This window comes from Corylus avellana, chromosome ca5 (genome assembly GCF_901000735.1).
Source record: "Corylus avellana chromosome ca5, CavTom2PMs-1.0".
NCBI classification, from domain to species: Eukaryota; Viridiplantae; Streptophyta; class Magnoliopsida; order Fagales; family Betulaceae; genus Corylus; species Corylus avellana.
In genome coordinates, this window is record NC_081545.1 from 3,395,733 (window position 1) to 3,417,780 (window position 22,048).

Below are 22,048 nucleotides of genomic sequence, written 5' to 3' on the forward strand. Positions count from 1 at the left end.
AATATTCAAAAGAAAGAAAAAAAAAAAAAAAAAAAAAAGCACGAACCTCAATAGAATAAGGGAGACTGAGATGGGCGCAGCAATCGGCGACCTCGGCGCAGGTGGGATTTACGCATGCATTTTCGAGGCTTATCCACCTCCCTTCCGCCACTGTTTTCTTCGAGTTTTTATGTAAACTGGGTGGCAGACTGTCCACCTTTTTACATTCACTGTTTCTCCTTCACCGTCCATGTCTCTGATGCAAAGACCCTAACCAAAGTCCAAAACAACAACAAAATTCACAGATTAACATGCGAACAAGTCCAACACAGGATAATACGACGCCGTCTCTGTAATTGTGAAAATCCTAGTAAGCTGATTCACCCACCCTCTTAATGTAGATTAATGTTAAAAGCAGGACCAAAAATGCTTAATTTTTCCATTGTTTTTTTTTTTCTCCCAAATATGGTTCTTAATAATGTGTTACAATCTCATGAGATGGTAACACATTTCTCAAGATAATAGATTATATAGGATTGGAACCATATTTGTGCAATATATGAGTGCATTTTAGTCATTTTAAAAATGACAAAAGTTACCAAAAAAAAAAAAAAAAAAACTTTGTAAATTTTTTATCAAACATGCCAATTTTTATTTGGCATAATTTTTTAGTACTAAAAGTACTTTTTAAGCTTTTTAACTCATTCAAATCATGCTCTTAGGAATTATCTTGCTTTCATTACTGCGGATTATGGAATTTGTATTTGTTCAAAATGAATCGACATGGTATAAAGTTTGTCCCATTTTTGATGTTTTGTAATTATTTTCGCACTGATTTAGTTTGTTTTGGGTTTATTGTTGACGAGCTCACCGATTTTTCGTTTTTAGGATCTTCCTCTCTTTCTTTCATTCAGATCAAAAGTGAAAATGATCATTTTCTAAATAGGGGCTGTTTTTTAAGGAGAACGAGGGGAAAGTGTATGCTTATAGTGCTGAAAATGGCCTTGTTGGACACTTTATTGATTCTGCATGGTCCTTTTTCCGGCATGAAGAGAGAAGAGAAAAAGTAAAGAAAATGAGGAGTGAAGAAGGAATAACATTTCATCTTGTTTTCATTTCACAGGTGAGGAAAGTGGTTAGATGATCTTTTCCACATCAGGAAGCATAATTGATCCGACCCTATCATCACCATCCACTTCTCAAGTGTGATGAGGCAAAATTTGGCAATTGAACGTGTATATTATATATTGTAAACAAATCAAAGGATTAAAAGTAGATTCGATAACGTCAACGAATTTTACCAAAATCCTTTCATTCAGAAGATGAGAATGTAAAAAAAAAACACATAATTGATGAAGTTGATACATATCAATAAGAAATATATATTTCTTATTGATATGTATCAACTTCATCAATTATGTGTTTTTTTTTTTACATTCTCATCTTCTCGATCATTGAATTCAGTGGTTTTGTTAACTCGTCCAGATCCACCTTCTTGCCTATGATTACAGCAAGAGATTCGGTTGAACCCAATAAAGTGCTTGCTTTTGAGCGGCACCCATAAGCTTCAAATCATACCCTAGGTTCTGATGAGCAAAACATTAATAGGACTTTGTGGATATACCACTATCCCTGCCTCACCCTCGACTCCATTTTCATAGTCAACTTTTTCATCGTTGAGTAATGTATTGAAGTATAATTCCTTTACAAAAATGGAGAGTACTTGGAGGCAGAATTATTGTGGTTCGATGCGCATGAATACTCTTTCAAGGACATTGAAGCGAACCAGATGTTCCTCGACATCTTGTTCATGGAGAACAAAAATCTTTTTTACAGGCAGTGAAGAATAAGTTGTTGTCAGCCTGCCAATAGCTGTGGACAAAATAAGCCGATTCTAGATCGTTGAGTGGGCACTATGATTAAGTCGGAGAATGATCCTCTTCATTTCAAATGAAATGGAGGGGATCGATTTAGTTACTCTTAGGGGGCATTTTTGTCCAAAAATTGTAAAATGACAAAATTACCCCCTAAAAATAACTAAATGGATCCCCTCCATTTCATTTGAAATGGAGAGGATCTAGGTCCGATTAAGTCGTACTCGGTCAAATCTTGTTGGAGCGAGTCGCTTGAGTCTAGGATTTTAATTTCCTCCAATATTTTAACTAAAAAAGATTATATAGCTTAAAAACGGTTACTAAAATAAGTATAACAGAAGGTTTCAGTTTCAGTTTCCTCATCGAGATTGTTGCTTTCTAAGCTTTGATCACATGAAAAGAGTGATTTAAAGTAGGTTATTTTTGTGTGTAAAAGTAAATTTGGATGACATTCATAATAAAGGTGTGTGTGCAAAGCAGGTTCATTTTTTGTGGGAGAAGGAAACTTTTCCTTCTACATATTTTTCCAAGGATAATATATAAGATCAGCTTCCAATTAATGGGAATTTTAAGCAGGAGGATTGGGGATTTTAAGCAGAGTGCTCTTGGGAGTTTTGCGAGAAGATATTATTAGAAGTGAGTGCAGTGATAATGATCAAGGCCAAAGACGCCAAAACAGAGACTGCTGATAGCAGAAGCATCAAGGCATGCGCTTTGGCGCCCCTCACCTCCTGAACATACTTGGTTGCAGCCAGTGCCAGGACCGTCAAAGGGAAAGGGTAAGCCCACCACGCTACGTTGAACTTCCTCATTGATCTTTTGAACAGAGCTGGCCTACAAACCTGCTAATTCGACCTATGCATACATATGGAATATTTTTCATTTGCCTTTGTTCCAATACATTTTGGGACAATATTCCCTTTAATAATAGGTGCTATTGAAGATTCATAGTTCTTCATTCTGAATCTCTCCCAAAACTTTAGTGAGAGGAACTTTATGTAGCAAACCTAAATTAGTGCTTGCAAGCAAAATATTATCTATATACAGGACTAAAAGAAATGTAACTTTACTCCCACTGACCTTAAGGTATATTCAATGATTAACAAGGTTCTCAATAAAGCCATGTGAGGTAATAACCTTGTAAAATTTTTGTATATCATTGATGAGAGACATATCTTAGTCCATTAATAGATTTTCTTAATTTGAAAGCTTTCTGACTGTTATTAATAAAATCCTTTTCAGATATATGCACGCATGTTAAACAAACTTATTCTTTTCTCATTCTGTTTTTCTGTTGTTGGTTAGTTAAGTCAGTTTGTTTAGATAAGTTCTGATTTCATGTATATAAACTGATTCTATTCATTGTAACAGTTTAAGATCAAATATTACAGAATACAAGTTTCTGATTTTCTCTCTATTCTTTCTTCCCTTCTCCTCATTTGATCTTCATTACTCTGTTTCTCCATTGATGCAACAAAGCTTTGCTTTGCTTGACATGGTATCAGAGCCCTTCACTTTGTGAAGTTTATTCCTATTCCTTCAATGGCACAATCTCTCAATCTTTCAATGGCACAATCTCTCAATCCTTCATCTTCCGCTTCTATAAACACTGTTTTCAATAATCAGTTCATCGATCCTTCGAGCCCTCTGTTTCTTAGCAATGGAGAAAATCCAGCACTTAATCTGGTTGGCAGTGCACTTTCAGAGGATAACTACAACACATGGAGTCGATCCATGCTTGTTTCCCTGAGTGCGAAGAACAAGTTATGTTTTGTTGAGGGTTCAATGCCAAAACCAGCTGCTGGTGACAGTCTTCTTCAAGCATGGACCAGATGCAATGACATGGTGGTCTCTTGGATTCTGCATTCAGTTTCGAAGGACATTGCTTCAACCATAATCTACATCAAGTCTGCTCAGGATATGTGGGATGAGCTCAAGGCAAGCTATTCCCAAAGAAATGGTCCTCGGATTTTCCAACTACAGAAGGCCATTGCAGCTATTACTCAAGACAATTCCTCTGTAAGTCATTACTATACTCGGCTTAAAATTCTATGGGAGGAACTTAATAACTATAGACCTATGTCTGCATGCAACTGCTGCAATTGTGGTAGAGTTCAATCAATTCTTGAAATTCATAGTCAAGAAAAAGTCTATCAGTTTTTAATGGGGCTGAATGACTCGTTTGCTGCTGTTAGAGCTCAAATCCTTTTAACTGACCCTTTGCCTTCTTTACATAAAGTTTTTTCTCTTATAATTCAAAAGGAAAAACAAAGAGAAATCACAATCACTTCTCTAAGCCATGAATCCTCTGCCCTAATGACCAATTCCAACCCTACTCCTATTTCTTCTCCTACTGTCAATCATGAGCCTATTGCTTTTATGACAAAATCTACCTCAGGGAATAGGTTTGTCAAACAAAACACTTATAGGAAAGATAAACCTATTTGCTCTCATTGTGGATTTGTTGGCCATACTGTGGAGAAATGCTATAAATTGCATGGTTATCCTCCTGGTTTCAAATCTACCCGAGGCAAACCAATTCAGCATTCAGCAAACCAGGTGCAGGATTCTGGTTTACATGCTCAACAAATGTTTTCTCCTCATCTGTCTATGATCTCTGAGCAATACAAGAACATCATGGATATGATGAAACAGTATTCATTGTCATCACCACAGTCCCTTGCACAGCCCCCTGCACACTTTGCTCATTCTGCTGTCGGTGCATCAGGTTATCACTCATCTCTTAATCCAAGATATTCTGTGTTTTCTGCAACTTTTGTTAATATGGTTCCATCTTCAAAACAACATAAACACTCTTGGATAATAGATACTGGTGCAACCGACCATATGGTTAGTTCTCCATCCTTTTTCACTTCCATTACTGCTGTAGTTTCAACTTGTGTAAATTTACCTAATGGTTCCATAGCAGCTGTCACACACATTGGTACTGTTAAACTTTCAGAAAATCTTACATTGACTGAAGTTTTGTGTGTTCCCTCTTTTGCCTTCAATCTCATTTCAGCTAGCAAACTTATTAAACATCTAAGATGTTGTCTCATCTTCTTTGCTGGATATTGTTTTATACAGAGTTTGCACCATTGGAGAGTGATTGGGGTGGGTAAGGAAGAAGCTGGATTGTTCTACTTGCTGCAAGACAACAAGGTTCCAGCATCGGTTTCTCTTCCTCCTTTTGAGCAGCATGTTTCTTTCACTTCCCTCAAAAAGCCATCACTTGATGTTTGGCATTATAGATTAGGTCATCCTTCTCTTGCTAGAATAAAGCTTTTAGATAAGCATGTTTCTGAAATATCTTGTAATTCAGAGAGTGTTTGCCCAATCTGTCCAATGGCAAAACAACACAAACTCTCTTTTCCTGTTAGTACTTCAATTTCCAAGTTTCCATTTGATCTAGTTCATTGTGACATCTGGGGGCCTTTGGCTACTAAATCAATAAATGGATCAGTTTACTTTCTTACTATTGTAGATGATTTCACTCATTTCACTTGGGTGCATTTGATGCAACATAAGTCTCAAACCAAGTCTTTAATTCAAGCATTCTTTAATTTTGTTCAAACTCAATTCAAATCAAAAGTCAAATGTCTAAGGTCTGATAATGGACTTGAATTCAAAATGAATGATTTCTTTTCTGCTCAAGGCACTATCCATCAGCTTAGTTGTGTTGAGACCCCACAACAAAATGCTATAGTTGAACGGAAACATCAACACTTGTTAAATGTTGTAAGGTCTATTCGGTTTCAGTCACATCTTCCTTTGAAATTCTGGGGAGATTGCATTCTTACTGCAGCTCAGCTTATGAACCGAATTCCCACACCTTTACTTTCAAATAAATCTCCACATGAGTTACTATATTCTGTTGTACCTTCCTATTCTAATCTTAAGGTCTTTGGATGTTTAGCGTATGTGTCAACTTTGTCTAGGAATAGAACAAAGTTTGATCCTCGGGCTATTCCTTCCATATTCATCGGATATCCATATGGCATGAAAGCATACAAGTTTTATAATCTTCATACTTATTCCATCATCATTTCTAGACATGTTGTTTTTCATGAAACAATTTTTCCCTATGCTTCTCATTTGGATCATACATCTACTCAACTGGATGACAATGTTTTTCCATTCATTCCTGTTCCTGATTTTTCAGATGAAGATGTTTTTACATCATCTTTTCCACAACCAGTCACACATAATTCCCATTCTTTCTATAATGTTCCTGATTCTAGTCATTCTAAAAACTTTTGTTCTGATTCTAATGTTCCAGAAAATTCTATTTCTGACATTCCTGTATCAATTTAGATTCACCTAGTTCTGTTCCTAATCTTTCTGCAGATGTAGATTCATCTAGTTCTGTTTCTAAACCTAATCATTCCATTCCTGTTCCCTGTCCACCTCTTAGAAAGCCCACTAGGGTCAAATCAAAACCTAGTTACTTGCAGGATTTTCATTGCAAATTGGCTTCTACTTCTCCACTTCAATCTCCTTTAATGGATGCAGATTCAGGTAAGGCTTATCCATTGTCTTCTTTTGTTTCTTACCATAATTTGTCACCTTCTCACAGATCTTTTTGTTTAGCTATTTCTTCTCAGTCTGAACCTAAATTCTATCATCAAGCTGTAAAGGATGCCAATTGGCGTGCAGCTATGCAGGCTGAAATTACTGCACTTGAAACAAATCATACATGGGTTGTTACTACTCTACCACCTAATAAACATCCTATAGGGTGTAAGTGGGTTTATAAAGTGAAACATAGGTCTGATGGCAGCATTGAGAGGTACAAGGCTCGGTTGGTAGCAAAAGGGTATACCCAATGTGAGGGTTTGGATTATCATGAGACCTTCTCACCTGTGGCCAAGATGACCACTGTTAGGGTTTTCTTAGCTCTTGCTGCAGCCAAGGGTTGGTTAATTCATCAATTGGATGTTAATAATGCCTTCTTGCATGGAGACTTAGATGAAGAGGTGTACATGACCATGCCTCCTGGATTTGCTGTTAAGGGGGAGAACAAGGTTTGCAAATTGACCAAGTCCTTATATGGTCTGAAGCAGGCTTCCAGGAATTGGTTTTCTAAGTTCTCTGCTGCTTTGATTGATCTTGGCTTTGTACAATCTAAGGCTGACTACTCCTTGTTTACAAGGCTTCAGGGTGTTTCTTACATTGCTCTTCTAATCTATGTTGATGATGTGGCCATAGCAAGCAATGATTCTAAAGCAGTTTCTGAGTTTATTACTTTGCTTAATGATAGGTTTAAGCTGAAAGATTTAGGCCCTTTGAAGTTTTTTTTGGGACTTGAAATTGCTAGAAGCAAAGAAGGTATTTCTGTCTCTCAACGAAAGTATGCCCTAGAAGTTCTTGAAGATTTTGGTCTCTTAGCTTCCAAACTTGTTTCTTTTCCCATTGAACAAAATCTTAAGCTTTCCAAGGATGTTGGGGATCTTCTTTCTGATCCAACTAGTTACAGGAGGTTGGTTGGCAGGTTACTTTATCTTACTATAACTCGGCCTGATCTAGCTTATTCTGTTCAAGTCTTGAGTCAATTCATGGATCAACCTCGACAACCTCATCTAGATGCTGCTACTAGAGTGCTGAGATATGTCAAGAACTCTCCTGCTCAAGGGCTTTTGTTTTCTGCTCAGTCAGATTTTTGTCTAAAGGCTTTTTCAGATTCGGATTGGGCAGGTTGTGTTGATACTAGAAGGTCAATTACTGGTTTCTGTGTGTTCATTGGTAATTCATTAGTTTCTTGGAAATCAAAGAAACAACACACCATCTCCAGGTCTTCTGCTGAGGCAGAATATAGGGCTTTGGCATCTACTGCTTGTGAACTAACATGGCTTATCTCTCTTCTTCATGATTTTCATATACCTCATCCAAAGGCTGCATTACTCTTCTGTGACAGCAAGTCTGCTTTGTATATCGCTGCCAATCCTGTTTTTCACGAGAGAACTAAACACATAGAGATTGATTGCCATTTAGTTCGTGAAAAGATTCAACTTGGTTTGCTCAGAACTTTGCATGTGTCTTCTCAGAACCAACTGGCCGATATCTTCACAAAAGGCCTTGGTTTTAAGGATTTTTCTCGGTTACTTTCCAAGATGTTTGTCAAGGATGTTTGCCATCCATCTTGAGGGGGAGTTTCAGATATATGCACGCATGTTAAACAAACTTATTCTTTTCTCATTCTGTTTTTCTGTTGTTGGTTAGTTAAGTCAGTTTGTTTAGATAAGTTCTGATTTCATGTATATAAACTGATTCTCTTCATTGTAACAGTTTAAGATCAAATATTACAGAATACAAGTTTCTGATTTTCTCTCTATTCTTTCTTCCCTTCTCCTCATTTGATCTTCATTACTCTGTTTCTCCATTGATGCAACAAAGCTTTGCTTTGCTTGACAATCCTTAAGTTGTCTTAGGTACACCTCCTTCTTAAGATTCTCATTCAAGAAAATTGTTTTTCATATCCTTTTGATATAGCTCTAAACCAAAATGAGCTACTCATACTATGATAATCAATGCCTTCCTTTTGAGTAAGATCATTGGCTACAAATCTAGCTTTATATCGTTCAACATTACCCGGAAGCATTCTTTTAGGTTTTGTAAACCCATTTGTAGCCTATGGCTATAACTCCCTTTGGTAAGTCAACAAGATTGCAGACTTGAATTTTAGCCAAAGATTTCATCTCCTCCTTCATGGCATTGAAACACAATGTGAAGTTATCTCCACCCAAAAGGATGTGAAAACAATTTTGGAACGTCCTTAAGTCCGACATAAAAATCAGACTCCTGGAACAACATAATCACTAGGGATTGTTGGTCACTTTATTCTAGAAAATCTTCTTAATCCTACTTCATTTACTTTTGACAAAGTCTGAGTAGGTTCATTCTGAATTTGTTCCTTATGAGTTGACTGTTTTGAAACTGATTGTGGTTGAAGATAATCAATTTGATTTTTCTTAAGCACAATCAAACACCCTTCATGTGAAGGGGCTTCAGTCAACTCTTGTACTTCCTCTAATTCAATCCCTTGAGGATAAGCACTCTCACTAAGTTCAACGTCCTCTAGAAATTTTGAATATCTAGACTCAACAATTCTAGGACTAAATGAAGAACAGTAAAGCCTAAACCCATTGGAGTTTACTGTATAACCTATAAAATTCTGCTGGTTGTCCTTGAATCTAATTACCTTATGTGTGGATTATAAATCATCACTATAGTAGGACAATCCCATATGTGTAAACAATTTGAACTTGGTTCTATTCATTCTTTAATTTATGTGTCTTATGAACAACCCTAAATAGAACCCAGTTAAATGTATACACAACGGTTTTCAAGGCTTCATTCCATTAGGAGAATAGAATATTAGTATTACCTTTCATGTCCCATTTTCATGTACCTACCATAATGCTATCTGCCTCTATCAGATCTTACGATCTTGACTTCCTTTTGTTTTGTTTCTCTACTTCTGCTTTATAGGTACTGAAAGCATTTAATGCCCCAACCTTATGATTTAGAAGATAGAGATACATAAACCTTATATGGTTATTACCGAAAGAGATAGGATATCTCTAACCATGTAGGCAAGAAGTATGGAAAAGGTCTTCACTTGTACATGATCTCAAGAATCTCAAAAATCCTTTTGTTAGCATATTTAGTGGTATAGTTGGTCTTCCTTTCCTTAATGCAGTCCACATAAATACCAAAAATAGTAAATTTCAAGAGTTGTAAAAAAAAACTCTATCATTTATCAACCTTTTATTCTTTATATAGATATATTCTAATCTCCAATGCCATAACATAGAGGATTTTCTCATTCATAAGACTATGCTTTATGTCAACATTTATATGCAGGGATTAATTTTCCAAAAATTGGGATCCAGATCAATTTTAAATAGACCACAAATTTAATATTCCACCCAAAAATTTTAATAATATTCAAACTTGATTTTAACAAACCAAAATAGAAATTAAATTTGTAAAAGAATTGTGGAATATATAAAAACATTATTAAGGTCAAAATAACATAACTAAATTTTTAAAATTAATCTATAGATCCCAACAGCCTCCAATTGTAAACAAGTATTATTTAGAAAACCCTGCATTATGTTGACAACATGGACCGCTAAACCAAATTCAATCCACACAGTATTTAGGAGAGTCAATAAAAGAGATTCATGACAGAGTAAATGTATGAGATTACCTTTATTTCAAGTCATTTATGATATTTTATGCAACCATCCTTTATATGCCCATAATTTTCCTTAGTGTAAGAGAAACAAGTATCTTAATTGCCATAACACTTTGTTGGCACCTTGTTCTCATTCATTAACTATTGGACATGATTGCCTATCAAGGTCTTTTCTGTAACATGAGTAACTCATGTCTTAATCTCTCATCTTCTTGAACACACATGATCATCAGAAGTTTATTTATTGATCAGTTATCCTTATGTGTGCCACAAGATATTTGGAAAAATATTATATTTAGATGAGATAATTTAAAATAAAAATGACTCAAAAACTCAACCTTTAGGGACTTTATAATGAGCTGTTATGTTCTTCATTTCCATAATGTGCTCAGACACATTTTGAAACTGTAAAAGGTTTTACTTTAAAGCTTTTCTATTACGGTGCAAGCCAAAGCCTTATTGGAACTCACTAAATGTTCCTCAATGACCTTTCTTTGGCCCTAAAACATTAAAGAATAAAACCCTAATGCTTTCCTTGATATGAGATTTCATGAACGTTGAAACTTAAGTGATTTAAATCACTACAATCGTTCATGTTTAATAATCTCATGTGGCGTACTTGATTTCGTCCTTACGAAATGCCAATTCAGTCTCCAAATACCCCAAAGTGAAAATCACATTTTCTTTTCAGTCAGGAAAAATTACCACTAGGAATTATTGGAACATAAAATACTAATAATTAAAGCAGTAGGAATACATTCAATAACCAAGAAAAATAATATATTTTAATGCTATGAAATAACATTATTTAAATTAACAAATGTTAATTAAATAGTAAATTTCAACCTACCTGTGGGCAAAGGTGCATCACGCATGAAATTTACTTTTTATTAATAAGACTAATAAATTTAGCATTAATAAATAAAATTTTTCATACCTGTGGGCCTAAGAGAAATTTTATTTTCAATGTTAAATTTACTATCTTATTCTAATTAATTCATAAAAATAAAAACGTCCCTGTGGGGATTGGCAAATTAAATTTATAAATTAATTACAACACGATGTTAATTTTCTTTATGAAGTTCTCATATATAATCTCGATGTAATTATCATTATAAAATTGGGATGCTGTGATTCTCCAAAAATTATTATAATAATCACGACTTCATTAACATCTAATTTATTTAAATTAACCAATGTTAATTTAATAGTAAATTTCAACCTACCTATGGGCAAAGGTTGCATCACGCGTGAAATTTACTCTTTATTAATAGGACTAATAAATTTAACATTAATAAATAAAATTCTCCGTACCTATGGGCCTAAGAGAAATTTTATTTTTAAAGTTAAATTTACTATCTTATTCTAATTAAGTCATAAAAATAATAACGTCCATGTGGGGATTAGCAATTAAATTTATAAATTGATTACAACATGATGTTAATTTTCTTTATGAAGTTCACATATATAATCTTGATGCAATTATCATTCTAAAATCGGAATGCTGTGGTTCTCCCAAAATTGTTATGATAATCACTACTTCATTAAGATCCAATAACTGTATAGATGCCAAAATAAAGTTCCAAAAAATAAAAGACAAAACCAACATGTCAATGGGTAAATAGTATTTTTCCAAAGTACAACCGGATAATGTCCCAAGTAAGTGAGGGGGCGCACAATGGCACACTTAAGTCCCAAGACTTGCCTTGCTAGAGCTTTTCGATTGCAATTTTAGATAGTACCATAAACATTTACCAACATATGTGGCTTAGTTAATTATTCTCAAGTATAGGTATCAAACAATTTATTTAAACAATATAAATAAAAAGAATACATTTAATCTTAAGTCCATGCATTAAAGAAATAATAATTAGGTTAAATACCAAATACCCCTCTGGGGTTTGATAACTTTATTTTTACCCCATTGGGATTTCATTTTTATCACAGGACCCCCCTGGGGTTTTAATAAAAGACCAAGTTAGTCCATCCGTTAGTTGACCGTTAGGACTGACACGTGGACCAATTAGATGTTGACACGTGGCACCTATTTAATTTTTTTAAATTAAAAAAAAAATGTATTTTTTTTTTAAAAAAAAAAAAAGAAAAAAGAAAAAAGAAAAGGAAAAAAATAGGGGGTGGCTATATTAAAAAAATTAAATAGGTGCCACGTGTCAGTCCTAACGGTCAACTAACGGATGGACTAACTTAGTCCTTTATTAAAACCCCAGGGGGTCCTGTGATAAAAATAAAACCTCAGGAGGGTAAAAATAAAGTTACCAAATTCCAGGGGGGTATTTGGTATTTAACCCATAATAATTTCATTGTTAAACAATTTAAATGATAAGATATATTAATTGCAACATAAAAGCATATGAAAATGCATGGCCTTATGGTAGATTGTCTTAGGCCCTTTTAACCTTGAGAGCCCAGGTTCTAACCCCACATGAACCCAAAACTGGTTTCTCCCCCTTTTATTTTTTTTGCTTTTTTTAAACTGAATGGGTTATCGGGTTGGGCTTCCTTATTGGGTCAGCCTTAGTTTCTGTATTGAGTTGGCCCAATCGGGTTAGCCCACTTAATAAACCAATTTTTTTTTTTTTAATAACTGGATCGGGCTTGGGTTAAAATAAACCCATACCCAATAGCCCAAAACACTAGACCCGGTTCATATGGGTTTGAAAACCCTACCCAGATCATCATGTTCCCAACCCGAAAAATACCCAAACCCTAGCCGCCGCCCCTTTCTTCTTCTTCCTCATGCCCCGCCGCGGCGGCCTTCCTCATGTGCCGGCCACCAAGGGCCGACGCTCAAACGGCCAAACGCACCACGTTAACGGCAGGGAGGGGGGGGGGGGGTGCTTTATGCGCCAAAGTGCAGGGAGGGAAGACCGGCGCTTCATGCGGCCAACGCCGCTGCCAGGTGGGGAAAGACCGGTGCACAACCGGTGGCCAGAACTCAAAGCCACCCACGAAGTTCCGTCCGCCATGTACCAGGTGGTTCGATATCTCCAATGGTGGTTTGAGGCGAAAGGGAGCAAGTCCTCAACATACAGTATACCCAAATCATTCACTTGTTATTATTATTTAAATAAAAAAATCATTACAAAACAAAACTTTTTTACTTTTTCATACCACTTTTTCATTTTTTTTATATCAAACATTCTTACTTTTTTTTTTTTTTTTTTTTTTCACATCAACTACAGTGTCTAGGCCAACCCATTTACCAAACACCACCTAAACGTCCCTGCATCTTTGAAAACAACACCCTCTCACGTCTCCTTCCCATCTAGCTGTTTCCTCTGAGACGTGAATGACCGATTTCAAGAGCATTAGCAACTGATTCCTTATAGTTCATTATCTCTCTTTCCTTATAGCTGACTCACCCACATCAATTTCTTTAAGTTTAAGGGTTAAATATTTTATTAGTACCTAGGTTTACATTTTTTTTTTTTTTAATCACTTGGGGTTTAAATCCTATTATAAATGGGGGTGGCTCGAAGGCCTTGAACCACCCCTTTTGGGCCATTGGGGTGGGAATCATCGGTGTAAAGATTTGAAGTCGTTGTCAACCAAACATGGTGGCGGTGAAAAACTATAGGGATGAACAAATATGCCTTCAAGATGGAGAGAGAGAGAGAGAGAGAGGAGAAAAAAATGAATAAAAAAGAAAAAGTAAAAATTTAAAATAATATCTCAATGGTAAATAAAAATAGAGTAGTGATATATAGAACATTCGGCATGAGTAAACAGTAGTACGAATTTTTAAAAAATAATATTACAATTTTTTTGAAATAGTAATATCCGTACTAATGTTTACCAAGTGTGAGCACTGTTCACTCATGCTAAGTGTTCGAGCCACCCCCAAAGGCCTTAAGCCATCCCCTTTTTGGCCATTGGGGTGGGAATCATAAGTGCAAAAATTTGAAGTCATTGTCAACTAAAAATGGTGGCGGTGAAAAACTATGGGGATGAACAAATATGCCTTCAAGACAACGCGAGAGCGAGAGAGATGAGAAAAAAATGAATAAAAAAGAAAAAGTAAAAATTTAAAATAATATTTTAATGGTATATAAAAATAGAGTAGTGATATATATATAGAACACACGGCATGAGTGAACAGTGCTCACATTGGGTGAGAAGTAGTATGAATTTTTAAAAAATAATATGAAAAAAATTTTGAAACAGTAATATCTCTACTAATGTTCACCAAGCGTGAGCATTGTTTACTCACATTGAGTGTTCTATATATTACTACTCATGAAAATATTAAGGGAGTTTATTGTAAAGTGTATTTATATAGGAAAGCAAAAAATAGTTTTATTCCCTAAATTTAGAAAAAATTGTTGGGTATCTATTGCGAATGATCTAACCCACTTGTGACTCGTATACTAAAATTTGATTTTTATTTATTTACTATGGTCTCATAGGAAACAGATGGGAAGGAGACGTGAGGTTTTTTTTTTTTTTTTTTTTTAAAAGCAAAAGTGGTAGGTTGGAGAGACCAATTGTTGCTAGCATATTTGAGCGTAATTATAATAGTACCTACTCATTGGGAGCCGCATAGGAGGAGCCTAGACAGTGACAACCACATGCGCATGGAATACACACTCAAGTCCGACTGAGCCATAGTATGACCAAGCCCCATCAAGGCATCAATGAGGATCCAATGCGACTAATACTAATTAGACATATGTAGCGATTCTCCACTGCAAAAACTCGAACTCACGCCTAATACATTCACTAACTACTTGAAAATTTTCTTTTAGCCATTAAATCACCACGGTTGATAGTAAGAGACATGAAGGTGTTGTTTTCAAAGATGGAGAATGGAATTTAGTGAAGGTTGGATGCTTTAAGACAACCGATTATTAAAACTGCTATCGTTTCCAAAAAGTAGTTTATTTTTCAATGACATTTTGGACATTATCCTACTCATAAACTAAGTGCTAACAAACGTTTGCAATGACGTTACTCATTTGATGGAGCCAGTAGCCTCTCATTCACGTGCATATATGTGTGGTAAATTAATGATATGGTCAATTGTAGCCAAATTTGTGATGAATAGGTAGATTGATCAAATGGGTGATCTTTTATATATATATATACGAGAGATACAATGGAACAGGATATCAACATACATATACACAGAGCAGAAAGAGAGAAGGAAATGGATTCGAAAATAGCAGAAGCTAAAAAGGCTCATGCAGTTTGTATTCCATGCCCAGTTCAAAGCCACATAAAGGCCATGCTCAAATTTTCAAAGCTTCTCCACGGCAAAGGTTTTCACATAACTTTTGTGAACGCAGAGTTCAACCATCAGCGTTTTTTGAAATCTAGAGGTCCCAACTCCTTAGATGGGTTGCCTGACTTTCAATTCAAAACCATTCCAGACAGCATTCCTCCATCGGATTCCAATGCTACCCAAGATGTTGATGCTGTTAGCAAATCCATTTCAGAAAACTTCTTGGCTCCATTTTCAGACCTCCTCGTCAAACTCAACAGTACTGCAACTTCTTCAAACAGTCCTCCAGTGACTTGCATTATTTCGGATGGTTTCATGCCATTCACTCACACTGCTGCTCAAGACCTTGGAATCCCTACTGTAATGCTCTTCACGATCGCTGCTTGCAGTTTAATGGGTGTTATGCAGTTTCCTCGTCTCAGGGAAAAAGGCTTCACACCCCTTAAAGGTATAACACAAAAGGGAAACACCTTCTGAAATCATGGATTATCTCTAATATTATTATTGATTACAAGTTTCCAAACTAAAAAAAAATTATATATTTATTTTTGCAGATGAGAGTTATATAACAAATGGGTTTCTAGACACAGTTATAGATTGGATTCCAGGTATGAGAGATATCCGATTGAGGGATCTCCCAAATGTTTTTATTACTACAGATCCAAATGACCCTTCCTTCAAAGTGATCATTGAAGCAGTAGAGAAAGCTCCTAAAGCTTCAGGAATCGTTGTTCACACATTTGACGCGTTAGAGCAGGAAGTTTTGGATGCTCTCCCCTCCACGTTTCCTTGTGTATATGCCATTGGCCCTCAGCAACTACTACTCAATCACTCACCCAATGACCCTCTGGAATCAACAGGGTATAGTTTGTGGAAAGAAGAAACTGAGTGCCTTGATTGGCTTAACTCTAAGGCACACAATTCAGTGATTTATGTGAACTTCGGCAGCATTACTGTCATGACACCACAACAATTGGTTGAGTTTGGCTGGGGACTTGCAAATAGCAAGTTCATGTTTCTGTGGATAATTAGGCCTGATTTAGTTGTTGGTGATTCAGTGATTCTGCCACCTGAGTTTTTGGAAGAAACTAAAGGAAGAGGACTAATAGCTAGTTGGTGCCCTCAAGAGGAAGTGCTTAACCACTCCTCCATTGGAGGGTTCTTAACTCACTGCGGGTGGAATTCAATTATTGAAAGTGTTTGTACAGGAGTGCCCATGATTTGTTGTCCATTCTATGGGGATCAGCAAACAAACTGTAAGTATGCTTGCAATGAATGGGGCATTGGCATTGAGATTGATAATGGTGCCAAGAGAGGGGAAGTGGAGAGGATTGTGAGAGAGTTGATGGAGGGGAAAAAGGGTAAGAAAATGAAGAAAAAGGCCATGGAATGGAAAAAATTGGCTGAAGAGGCCACCGGTCCACATGGGTCTTCATCCATCAACTTAGACAAGTTGGTGAATGATGTTCTTTTGACAAAAGGATAGATATCTTAGAAGAAAGTGATAATAATAAAAAAAATATTGCCATTTAAAAATTTGAATATACTCAATGTTGTGAAATTTTAGTTACTCGCAAGTGCATGAATCGGTTTGTAATATAAGGATGCAAGTGCGAGGTTGAACCCACAGAGAATTATGTTTTTTAAGACTAAATATATCTAAACAAATTAAATCTTAACATAGTTCTAAAAGATGAGTAATTATTTTTGTGAATATAAAATCAAAAGCATAAACAAAATAAGTAAAAGTTATCAATTAACGAAGCACTAAGGTTTTGGAATCCGCACTTACAGAGTCATAGCACTATATTCTCATGATCAATAATATTTCCAAAGTTCTCACAAAGATTTTTTGTATGTTCTACTTTGCTTCAAAGAATTAATTAAAACCATCTAATGTATCAATTTATGCACAAATCACAAATATATCCAATTTAAATTAAATCATCAAGTGTATCCCTAAGTCACAAAAGATATCAAATTTAAATCAAATCATCAAGTGTATCCGTAGAATAAATCACAAGGGATATCCAATTTGTTTGACAAAGAAAACCAAGCAATCAATTAAATGAAACTATCTCAAATCATCAAATGTATCCGTAAATCACAAGAGATATCCAAGAATCATCCCACTAATTGAATTGAAGTAGAACAATTGAAAAATCAAGCTCATTTACTTGGAAAACATTAATCACATGAAAATATTGTTGCTAATCATAAGTGAGGTTTCATCCTCAACCTTAGTTGAGGGTTTAGCCTCTCATGGAATTAAAATATAATACAAGAATAATTGAATCCATGGAGAATTTGAGATGCTTACAAATTGATAACCCCAAAATTGAGAGCTACAAAGGCTTGGAAAACCCTAAACTTTCTTCTCTCTACTCTGAAATTTCATACTCAGTAACTTCTATAATTTTTTTTGATGTCTTTCCTATTTATAGGGCTTTTTTCTAGGATTTTAACATAAAAAACAGCGGAAGTCTGAAAAGTGATCCATCCGGACGGGACTGTTAACTCGTCCAAATTCAATTGATATGTATCAACTTCATCAATTATGTGATTTTTTTACATTCTCATCTTCTCCATCATTGAATTCAGTGATGTTTTGTTAACTCGTCCAAATTCACCCTCTTGCCTTGAACCCAACAAAGTGATTGCTTTTGAGCGACACCCATAAGCTTCAAATGATACCCTAGGTAATGATAATGAGCAAAACATTAATAGGACTTTTGTGGATATACCACTATCCCCTGCCTCACCCTCGACTCCATTTTCATAGTCAACTACCATTTAATTTTCATCGTTGAGTAATGTATTGAAGTATAATTCCTTTACAATAATGAAGGGTGCTTGAAGGCAGGATTATTGTCTTTCAATGCGCATGAATACTCTTTCAAGGACATTGAAGCGAACCCGATGTTACTTGACATCTTGTTCATGGAGATCAAAAATCCTTTTCCATGCAGTGAAGAGGAAGTTGTTGTCAACATGCCAATAACTGTGGACAAAATAAGCCGAGTCTCGATCGTTGAGTGGGCACTATGATTAAGTCGTACTCAGTCACATCTTGTTGGAGTGAGTCGCTTGAGTCTAGAATTTTAATTTCCTCTAATATTTTAACTAACAAAAATTATATAGCTTAAAAACATAATAATATTGGTTACTAAAATTATATGTAGAACTGAAGGTTTCAGTTTCAGTTTCCTCATCGTGATTGTTGCTTTCTAAGCTTTGATCACATGAAAAGAGTGATTTAAAGTAGGTTATTTTTGTGTGTAAAAGTAAATTTGGATGACATTCATAATAAAGGTATGTGAGCAAAGCAGGTTCATTTTTTTATGGGAGAAGGAAATTTTTCCTTCTACATATTTCTCCAGGGATAATATATAAAATCAGCTTCCAATTAATGGGAATTTTAAGCAGGAGGATTGGGAATTTTAAGCAGAGTTCTCTTGGGACTTTGTGAGAAAATATTATTAGAAGTGATTGCAGTGACAATGATCAAGGCCAAAGACGCCAAAACTGAGACTGCTGATAGCAAAAGCATCAAGGCATGCGCTCTGGCGCCCCTCACCTCCTGAGCATACTTGGTTGCAGCCAGTGCCAGGACCGTCAAAGGGAAAGGGTAAGCCCACCATGCTACGTTGAACTTCCTCATTGATCTTTTGAACAAGGCTGGTCTACAAACCTGCTACTTCCACATTAACATTGTAATCTCAATGGTTAGACCCGATAATTACCCAAAATTTTCCTATAAAACTAAGCGGAGAAAGGTTCTTTCATCCTGGTATATACTAAAACCTAGGTACCAAAAGGGGATTTAACCATTTTTTTAAGCTTTTATTATATATAGATATATATATATTTTTTAAGGCTCCGATTGTTTCGGGGTGAAATGTTTTTTTGTTAGAAAATAATTTCAGTAATGAAAATATTTTTCGGCATTTAGTTTCTAAAGAAAATCAGCAATAAATATTAATTACTTATATTTTTCATATATGTGAGGAGTTGCAAAGAAGAGAAAAATTGAGATCGAGTTTAATTTTCTACCCTCACATTATTTGCAATTTGAGCAGATAATTGTGAGACCTACTTGTCTAGGCAGGTGTTCAGATAACTTGAGACTTTTTAGGGCAAGTAAGCCCCATAAGGAGCCCTTTCACAATAGCCTGCATGGATGTGTAAGAGCAAGGACATAACTAAAATTTTAAGAGAAGAAGGATAAAACTAAAAAAATAAAAATCTGGAGGTTCATATTATAAAAATATATAAAATTTAGAAGAAATTTTCAAAATTTTGAGACATTTTTAAAATTTTGCAAGGGCTAAAACCTCCCAAGGGTAGGGGTGGTTCCACTTGTGGGCAAGAGGGAGGCTGAAAAAAAATTTACGCAATTTTATACCTAACAAAAGTTATTTTTATTCGTCAAACCAATATTTCTGCAGCAGGAGGGTAATAAAAACCATTTTTCAAAAATTAGTTTTATGTATAAACAAACTAGGCCTTAAACATAACGGTAAAGAGTCTGCAGAAAAATGAATTACCAAGGACATGAATAGGAACAGAGCGAGAAAGAAGAGCATCTTGGATGAAACATCGAAGTTTCCAGCAATGGACTCCCACGCCAAACTTGCGATGCTTGGAGTCGCAATGAACAAAAAGAACACCGGCCTTAGCATTACCGGAAGGCTGCTGCTCCCAGATAGCCTCTGATATAGCGTGACAAACAGCACCAAATAATGCGTCATCCCCAGCGAAAACAAGAACAGAGCACACTCCCTCCACCCCATTTGCGCCGCCGCCCGCGCCCCCACGAAGTTCCCTATCACCGATAATTGGCTCGCCGGATTAGCCATCGTCGATAACAGCCACGGCCCTTTCGTGAACCACTGGCCGTAGATCTTAACATCCAGCACAACAATCGGCAAAACAGAGGCGCACCAAAACACTTGGTAGTAGATAGTGGTCGGAGCAATTAAACGCGATGATTGGAGCAGGAGGAGCCATGAAATCCATGGAGCAAACAGGTAATTCACTCCCACATGGTGAAAGAACTCGTTTTTAACCATTTCAAAGCGGAAAAAACATCTTAGAATATAAAGAAGGGATTGGGAAATTAATGTAAAGAAAGCCAGAGACCAGAGAAAAAGGAAAGCGTTGGAGGGTAGCATTGAAAGCACGCGCTGGAAAGCGTGTGCGTCGTCGATTGGGTCTCCGAGGGTCTTCCACAGCAAGGCCTGGCTGCAGAGAGAGAGGCTAATCCTGAAGTGGCCGCCATGAAATTTAGTTAAGATGAGTGATGAGGATCGTCTGATGATGATCAAAGGTTCGCGATGTGGTTGCTCGGTGTCATTGGGTGCATCAATGGTGATCTCGATTTGGGGTTGGGATTGGTTCTGATCATCCATTTGGGATGGTAGATTCTTGTGCTTCCTTCTTGCAAGTGTTGGTGCTTATATAGGAATTTGGTGCGGATAAAAAGAATCAACATGTTGATAAAACAGTCTACTTGAGTACTAAAGAGTTAATGGTGGCTGACTCATCGGCTAGATCCATCATACATGCATGAATCATGGGTTCATCATTGGACTTCAATTCTTGATTTATTTAAACTTCTGAAATTAATCTATTTGCTTGGAAATTTTTCTAATTCTAGAAGGAGGACAAGATCAGTGTTTGTTGTGTCATCTCAAATGTGATATGACTTTGAATTAAAAAAAAAAAATGTGAGATGACTTTTAAAATTATCTATAGATCAAAATTTAATAATTATTATCTTAAATTTAATAGTAATTTTAGCAATACCATCACATTTGAGATGATAGAAGGAGGACAAGAGTCCTTCTAATAGCATGTGTTAAAAGACAAAAAAAAAAAAAGAAGATATTTCTAGGTCAGTTTGGTCTACGGGTCTATTTAAAGGCTGTTTAAATGAGAAAATCTCTACCCCTAATGGAAGGTCCTCCTTTTTATATATATATATATATATATATATATATAAAGTTTAAATTCTTTTTTATTAGGTAATTAGGTAACTACCACATAAAATATTTAATTGAAACTACGTGGGTGACTTTCACCCAAGATACTTGTGTCGGCTTCCAATGTGTTGTCTAAATTCTTTTTTATTAGGTAATTAGGTAACTACCACATAAAATATTTAATTGAAACTACGTGGGTGACTTTCACCCAAGATACTTGTGTCGGCTTCCAATGTGTTGTCCTTCTCTAAGAAGGAAGGAAATGCTTTGTTCTTTTGTCCTCGGTTTGTAGAAGGAGGCAACCCGCTTTCACACCGAGCACTAACAGTAAATATCTAACAATTTTTCTTAAATTTGGAGAATAAAACTATTTTTGTTCCTATCTAAATACATCCTACAATAAATTGTATTTTCTTCTCCCAATCTCTCTCTTCTCCGTCTCACCGCTTCTCTCTCTCATCTCTGAATCTGGTTCCCTCTCTCTCATCTCCTTCTCTGAATCATTCTTCTTTATCTCTCAACCTCTCTCTCACATCTTCGTCTTCTCTTACATGGGATTGAAGAGATGCCCAGCTTGAGGACTCTCCTTATAGAGTTGCAGAGGAGCTCTCTGCGAAATGTTGAGCATTTAGGCAGGGGTATTATTGGATTGAAGCTATATTCGTATAGATAAGGGAGCTTGATTTAGGTGAAAAGAAGCGTTAATAGATGAAAATCGGAGACAGGTTTTGAGAGAACTCAACCTCTATCTCTCGTCTCCGTCTTTGAA

The 22,048-nt window shown here is 35.9% G+C and overlaps 2 protein-coding genes and 1 pseudogene across 2 annotated transcripts; 1 reads left to right on the plus strand and 2 right to left on the minus strand.

Annotated features, from left to right (window-relative positions):
• Positions 1–231, minus strand: part of LOC132182513 (signal recognition particle 19 kDa protein-like) — a 46,952-nt pseudogene extending 46,721 nt beyond the window's left edge.
• A 2,212-nt stretch (positions 232–2,443) lies between these two features.
• Positions 2,444–20,706, minus strand: LOC132181556 (S-type anion channel SLAH1-like). The gene is made up of 2 exons (XM_059594808.1): positions 19,843–20,706; positions 2,444–2,695 (listed from the first exon to the last, which is right to left on the minus strand). Exons 1-2 carry the CDS (start codon positions 20,704–20,706, stop codon positions 2,444–2,446), a joined length of 1,116 nt encoding a protein of 371 aa, XP_059450791.1.
• LOC132182964 (7-deoxyloganetin glucosyltransferase-like) lies at positions 15,221–16,781 on the plus strand. The gene is made up of 2 exons (XM_059596337.1): positions 15,221–15,743; positions 15,850–16,781. Exons 1-2 carry the CDS (start codon positions 15,221–15,223, stop codon positions 16,779–16,781), a joined length of 1,455 nt encoding a protein of 484 aa, XP_059452320.1.
• Positions 20,707–22,048: the final 1,342 nt, after the last annotated feature.

Excerpts from the sequence above, each read along its gene's own strand:
- LOC132181556 (XM_059594808.1), bottom strand. The coding sequence starts at position 20,706 with ATGGATGATCAGAACCAATCCCAACCCCAAATCGAGATCACCATTGAT. Across the intron at positions 2,696-19,842 it reads TGTTCCTATTCATGTCCTTG|GTTTGTAGGCCAGCTCTGTT; the intron begins GTAATTCATTTT and ends TCGAATTAGCAG.
- LOC132182964 (XM_059596337.1), top strand. The coding sequence starts at position 15,221 with ATGGATTCGAAAATAGCAGAAGCTAAAAAGGCTCATGCAGTTTGTATT. Across the intron at positions 15,744-15,849 it reads AGGCTTCACACCCCTTAAAG|ATGAGAGTTATATAACAAAT; the intron begins GTATAACACAAA and ends TTATTTTTGCAG.